This window comes from Anopheles funestus, chromosome 2RL (genome assembly GCF_943734845.2).
Source record: "Anopheles funestus chromosome 2RL, idAnoFuneDA-416_04, whole genome shotgun sequence".
NCBI classification, from domain to species: domain Eukaryota; kingdom Metazoa; phylum Arthropoda; class Insecta; order Diptera; family Culicidae; genus Anopheles; species Anopheles funestus.
Window position 1 is genome coordinate 22885001 of NC_064598.1, and position 7477 is coordinate 22892477.

Genomic DNA, 7477 nt, shown 5'->3' on the forward strand with positions numbered 1-7477 from the left:
GGATGAGCTAGATGCTCCGGCACGCGATGGTCCCGGTTTGTTCGCATCCCTCTCACCCGGCTGGTCGACGTCTTCCACCTCCTGGTAAAACCACATCAATTTGTTGCGCATATTGGGCAGAAAGAGTTGATTAATCTCGTCCAGCTGCAAGTTAGGGACAGGCTCAATATAGATGGCTTTCGGTGCCGCTGACCATGTGGGTTATGCGCCACCTACCATATTCCCCTCGAAGATGTGATCCATGATCTGATGTCTCGGGAGACCGGTAGCGTCCATTAGCAGCTGAAAGGTAAATTCCAACCGCGGGTCCATCTCACCACGCCGAGCCTTACGCTCGCATTCTTCCCGCCGACGCTGTGAATCCGGTGATTCCGTCATGGCGCGTTAAAGTGTGTGTGTGTGTACAAAACCCGACCGTACCGTAAACCGTACGGCGCACACAAAAATCGACCACGCGTCAGGGAAGGAATACAAAATCAATCACAATTACCAATCCACCTGTTGGGTTCGGTCGAGTGTTATGCACCAGGCTTAGCAAAAGACAAACAAACGTTTTTGGGGATGGTGTTTGCAGAGTTGGTTCCAGTTCTCTCTGGATGTGACCAGTGCAGTCTGCTGGGTTATGATCACTAATAAAAGCGTTGACTAGTTTTGTCTGTCACGATTTGATACGAAATGATCGTTCACACTACTATGCACAAGACACACCGGTATATAGTTAATTAGTAAGCGTTTTGTCCCATCTATTCCACAACTGCCGTAGAGTAGCATGTATGGGCAATGTTAAGGGCAACTCTGCTAAGGTGTTGCTTTGGAATCATTGCGTTTACTGCATGCCTGACTGCTTGAGAAAAAAAGTCATTCGTTTGCCACTAGCAGCTGTACTACTCGGCTGGCGGGGGTTTGCCCATCTAATGCATCAACACTACACTGTATCTAGCTGAAAGGAAATAATAGTTTTGGCGTCAAGAAATCAAAATTTTACCACAAACTATGCCAAAAAAAAAACATGCATGCAAAACTCTACAAACTATTCGAGACATAAGATTCTTCACAACGAGTATGTCGGCTTGTTTGTTTGTACAGAATCTGGAATAGAAGCAATCGAGATGGCGAAATATGGGAAATATTAGTAAACTACTACTATTGTTAATAAGGGAAAGCAACATGATCCGCATTGGTATATGCAAACCACCGAAGAACCACCTGTATAAGGAATGCAAACAATGGTTAGCGATGAAGAAAAAATACCTCCATATTGATTCTTATGACGCACGAAACAATTGCTTTAGGTATTTGGAACTTTCTACAAGCTCAAACAATCGTTTCACGGTTTATAGTCCAAAAATATATCCCACAATGCTTAGCACACACAAAAAAAAACTTTACTCATTAAATTGTAATGATTTAGTGAACCGACTAATCTGTACGGAGGCGTACTGCATGATCCACTAAGGTATTGCCGCTTCAAAGAGCTGCCCAGTTGCGTGACTGAGCTCGATACATACATTCCATCGGTGGAAAAAAGTATATACTGATGCCGGTGGTTTTGATGCATGGCTTCACGATATTCTACTCAGTCGAGTCGACACGTTTATCGTCGTTCTTAGTTACTGACTACGCTTAAAGCGAAAGTATGGAATGATTGTGTGCTTTCACCTGACCATACGGAAACATTCCGGTGACATTGCTCGCTTGCATTTGCCTGTAGATTGTGCCACCATTGCCAGTGTTGCATACTAAAATGGTAGCAATTATATCGCTTCGTTAAATTTCCCATTGCTGATCGAATAATTAGAACCGTTACGGTTTCGGATGAAAACAGCAAGAAACGGTAATGCATTGAAGTAAGACAACGATGCGCTTCATAAACGGGCCAGCAGGCGAACGAAGCGGAATGATGTCGTCCTGACAATTGTAGTCTTTAACTTTTTCTTTTAAGCAACCAGTTCCTCGTTTTGTGTCCTTGATACAAAATGTGTACATCAAATTCTTCGCCTATGTTCGATCGGTCTAAAAATAATGCTTTATGAAAACTGAAACACTGGTTAACTGGTGCGAAACGATTTGCAATGAATTGCGCCGCCGTTGATTGTTTGTCTCTGGAAGGTATCAACCGTTGCAGGGTATGGCCTTGTTATGTCTTTGCATAAGCCTATCGTCTACTTACCAACGCCCATCGATCGATATCAGCCAACGATTTTTTTTATATCCTTTTTTTCGATTTTATCCTTTTAAATTATGATACAAAATGGCACTTTTAATGGTACAAAATGCAATACAGTACAGCATCACAAAATGTTAGGCGTGAAAAAGAGAAATAAAATACAAACCCAAAAAGAAACTCTAGCTGCTCTACTAACAACCATTAAAAAAATGCCGTTCGCTTCGTTCTAGTGCCAAATGACTCAAAACTCAAAACTTTGCTACCATTCAAAAATTACGCAATCAATGCTGGTGCTCTAGTGGCGTTGCCTTTTCTGGATGGATGTTGTTGACCGCATTCAACTTCAACTTCCCATGCCCTGGACGTACCTGTAGAAGATCACCTTCGGAGATTTCCTCTTCCGGTTCCTCTTCTTCCTCGCTGTCCCGCTCGTGCTCATGTTCGTGCTCGTCTCCATCGCCGTCACCATCACCGCCATCGTCACAATCACCATCGCCATCGCCACCACCATCCTCCATTGGATCGCCCTCATTATCAACATCCTGATCGTCTCCATCGTCCTGATCATCCATGATGATCGTACGATCGACCACAGAACGGTGCTACGAAGGGGGAGAAAGTTACTGAAAATTTAACCAAAAACCTTTTATCACTTGTTTCACTATAGTAAAGCGATGGGAAAGAAACGCGCGCGCGTCCGTTCTATACAACGGTTAGCAAAGAAGTGAAAAATCGAATCCAAATTCAACAACTTTTCTAACCATTCGACCAAACGGAACCGTTGCTAAGGTTCGGCACGGTCAGATACTGTGAAACGTTTGCAAAATCCGTGATATCTGTTTCATTTCTTCGTTTGTATAGTTATAAAATGACGACAGAATAATACCGATCCAACGAAACCTTTTCGTGGGTGCACTCTTTACCGTAAAGGGCCTTGAACAATTCGTAGTTTGTTTAAATGCGATCAACACCCGGTTTGCGTTGTGTAGCAACAACTCCATGCAGCATGGACATGGCGCGTGGACGGCGTTTTTTGAATAAGACATTTTAGCTACGACGCAGTATACAACAAGAAAGGCTATTCTGACGTTGTAGGAATTATTCAAAAGTGTAGAATTATAAACATGTTCAGCAATGGTTAAATTTGTGGATTATTCTTTAAACTGTCGCTGTTCTTCAAATTCGCTAAAAGTGACACTCTGCTTTGGAAAAAAATTACCTTTAAGTTTAAGGCAATCCAATCCATCTTACTCCGTCACTACATGCTTAGCACTTGTCGCGTTTGCGAACAAATTAGATTAGCAAATTTATTGATTTTGTTTTTTATTTTTTTATTTAAAGCATTATTTGAATGAAAAGAAACTTATTTCAACCAATTCACATTAAAATAAATCAATTTATAAACTTTTGCTAAATTTCCCAAAAAAAACCAAGGCTAACTAAGGCCTTTGGAAATTTTCAAATTTTTAGATTTTATTTTTTTTGTTTTTGTTCTTTTTTATTTTAAAGCATTATTTGAGTGAAAAGAAACTTATTTCAACCAATTCGAATTAAAACAAATCAATTTTAAAACTTTTGCTAAATTACTCAAAAAAAAAGCTAAGTCTATAGTCTTAGGAAATTTTCAAGTTTTTTTATTTTTTTTATTTTTTTCTTATTTTTTATGCTTTCTTCTATTTAAAGCGTTGTTTGAGTGAAAAGAAACTTATTTCAACCAATTGTCATTAAAATAAATCAATTTTTAAAATTTTGCTAAATTTCCCAAAAAAAAACCAAGGCTAACCCCTTAAGAAATTTTCAAGTTTTTTGATTTTTTTTATTTTTTTCTTATTTTTTATGCTTTCTTCTATTTAAAGCGTTATTTGAGTGAAAAGAAACTTATTCCAATCAATTCGCATCAAAATAAATCAATTTTTAAAATTTTGCTAAATTTCCCAAAAAAAACCAAGGCTAACCCCTTAAGAAATTTTCAAGTTTTTTTATTTTTTTTATTTTTTTCTTATTTTTTATGCTTTTTTCTATTTAAAGCGTTATTTAAGTGAAAAGAAACTCATTCCAACCAATTCGCATCAAAATAAATCAATTTTAAAAATTTTGCTAAATTTCCCAAAAAAACCAAGGCTAACCCCTTAAGAAATTTTTAAGTTTTTTGATTTTTTTTATTTTTTTCTTGTTTTTTATGCTTTCTTCTATTTAAAGCGTTATTTGAGTGAAAAGAAACTCATTCCAACCAATTCGCATCAAAATAAATCAATTTTTAAAATTTTGCTAAATTTCTTAAAAAAAAAAACAAGGCTAACCCCTTAAGAAATTTTCAAGTTTTTTGATTTTTTTTATTTTTTTCTTATTTTTCATGCTTTCTTCTATTTTAAGCGTTATTTGAGTGAAAAGAAACTCATTCCAACCAATTCGCATCAAAATAAATAAATTTTTAAAATTTTCCTAAATTTCCCAAAAAAAAAAACAAGGCTAACCCCTTAAGAAATTTTCAAGTTTTTTGATTTTTTTTAATTTTTTTCTTATTTTTTATGCTTTCTTCTATTTAAAGCGTTATTTGAGTGAAAAGAAACTCATTCCAACCAATTCGCATCAAAATAAATCAATTTTTAAAATTTTGCTAAATTTCCCAAAAAAAAACCAAGGCTAACCCCTTAAGAAATTTTCAAGTTTTTTGATTTTTTTTATTTTTTTCTTATTTTTTATGCTTTCTTCTATTTAAAGCGTTATTTGAGTGAAAATAAACTCATTCCAACCAATTCGCATCAAAATAAATCAATTTTTAAAATTTTGCTAAATTTCCCAAAAAAACCAAGGCTAACCCCTCAAGAAATTTTCAAGTTTTTTGAACTTTTTTATTTTTTTCTTGTTTTTTATGCTTTCTTCTATTTAAAGCGTTATTTGAGTGAAAAGAAACTCATTCCAACCAATTCGCATCAAGATAAATCAATTTTTAAAATTTTGCTAAATTTCCCAAAAAAAACCAAGGCTAACCCCTTAAGAAATTTTCAAGTTTTTTGAACTTTTTTATTTTTTTCTTGTTTTTTATGCTTTCTTCTATTTAAAGCGTTATTTGAGTGAAAAGAAACTCATTCCAACCAATTCGCATCAAAATAAATCAATTTTTAAAATTTTGCTAAATTTCCCAAAAAAAACCAAGGCTAACCCCTTAGGAAATTTTCAAGTTTTTTTATTTTTTTAATTTTTTTCTTATTTTTTATGCTTTCTTCTATTTAAAGCGTTATTTGAGTGAAAAGAAACTTATTCCAACCAATTCGCTTTAAGATAAATCAATTTATATTTTTTGCTAAATTTCCAAAAAAAAACACTTGGGAGATCAGCAAATTCAAAGAAATTTTTTTGGGAAAAATTTGAACTGCAAGAATTATTCATGATTCAATGTTTGACTTTAAATAACAGCTTTAAACGACCTTAAAGACCATCATCAACATATCAACCTACATTTATCCACAGTCCTTAATATTTCGTTTTCGTATGATACCATAGGAACGCGATAGGCCGCACTAGTAAGTAATTGTATTTATTGACTAATTTATCGTTGCTATATCAACAGAACCACGCCGGTTGTTGACTAGAATGTTATTTATAATTCAAGTCCATTTCCCTACCAATTCATTCATAAAACAACACTAGCGCTTGGTTGCTTCTTTTGCAGCAACATATCAACAGGTTTATGACCTTCTCCTGCGATGCACTCATTGATAAACAATTCATTCAACAACTGACCCCAGACAATCGGATCAGAGCGTCATCGGTTTGTTTGTCCAAAAATGTTCCTTCGCGTCCTTCGCATGGTTCAGCCGAAGACTTGTTGCGTTTGTATCCAAAACAGTACGCCGATGACGCTAAGGAGCGGTTGCTAACGACGCGTCGATTTATGTGTTAGGCCAAACAGGTGTCAAGCAACACGATGACCTTCGCGTGTTTGCAGAAAAAAGGACCTCTCCTTGCTAGGTTTGAAGTACAATATGAGTTAAAAAAAAGAAAGCATTAAGACACAATATTGCACGTGCCAGACCTGTGCCACAAAGACAATCTGCACCCATCCGTCGTACGGATTCCATTTTACGAGTTTTGCATTAGATGTGATTGTCGGAAATAAGGAAATTAATGGAAATTGTTGCAGTGCGCAAAATGTGTTTGCTGTCCACGTTTTCGATTTCATTACGAATTTCGAATTAAGCTCTCCGTTGGACTGATCTAATTCATTCCGTATGCCGTGATCAAACTATAGCACGATTCTCTGCAGATTAGACAAGAAATATCTTCCATCTTCAAGGCTACGATACTAAAAAATATCGAAACATCTGGTAAGGCGAAGATTGATGTTACCGTCTGTAAAGATATTAGGGATATTCATTGAGCCAAAGGCACTGTTTTATCGCATGAAATCGTTCACAATATAGAGTTTTTTTTGTTGGTTCCTAAAATATCTAAAATTGTATCAACGTTAAGTGAAAAGCTCGTCTGTGAAGACAAACGTCTTACTCCTCCGAACTACAAACCGAACGACGTTTCCGCAAACGAAAATGCGAAAATTATTCCCGTTTACGTTTATTTGCATATGATTTATTGTACGGGCCTTACCCCGGTTACAAGGCAGGTGGATACGGTTTACGACGGTACGTACCATCATCCGCGTGTATTTTGGGAGGCAATTTATTGCCCTGGGGTAAGGCAGAACAGTTCGTCTGCCTGCGCCATAGACGCACCAAGGATCTTTCACGGCGGTAAAGAAAGTGCGAAAATTTTACACCGCAACAGAAGGAAATGGAAAACCCGTAAAAAATACGCACGACACTTTGCGACGTTTCATTCCATCGGTGACAAACTAAGGGGTGCGAGGATTTAAACCGTACGCATGCAACAAGTGCCGACAAATGTTTAGTGGGACAGTTTTATTCTAGCCATAACTTACAATGCCAGCAAGCTAAACAAGACATCTCGCTTCTATTGTAACGCTTGTTCAAATTTACCTCAAAATCAACACACCGTGGAAAGGTGTTAATCAGTTAACTAATCATGTCATCCGTACCTTTTGATCAGTAACCGATCAGCAACCCAGAACCAGATCGTTGACAAAAGCGCTCCCAATTAGCGCCTTTTCACTTCAATGGCACAAACAAACACTTTCTCTTCTGGCTGTGTAGAATTCTTCGGAAAAAAGAATTCAAATTTTTGGCCCATCTCATTGTTAGTGTTGCGTCCACACCGCGTACAGCGCAAGTGATGAAGTTCGGAGTAATAATTTTCCTTTTTGCAACCCTTGCGTACCATGTTTCGCACGCTGCA

The 7477-nt window shown here is 36.8% G+C and overlaps 1 protein-coding gene across 1 annotated transcript in view; it reads right to left on the minus strand.

Moving 5' to 3' along the window:
• The window catches only part of LOC125765225 (dynein axonemal heavy chain 5), a 22841-nt gene extending 19870 nt beyond the window's left edge, over positions 1-2971 (minus strand). Inside the window, exons 1-3 of the mRNA XM_049430139.1 lie at positions 2536-2971; positions 217-354; positions 1-144 (exon numbers count right to left, since the gene is read on the minus strand). The exon at positions 1-144 is cut by the window's left edge and continues 158 nt beyond it. Coding sequence (XP_049286096.1) covers positions 1-144; positions 217-354; positions 2536-2739 — 486 coding nt within the window. The 5' untranslated portion in view covers positions 2740-2971. The remainder of the gene's footprint in view (positions 145-216; positions 355-2535) is intronic.
• Between the last annotated feature and the right edge of the window lie 4506 nt (positions 2972-7477).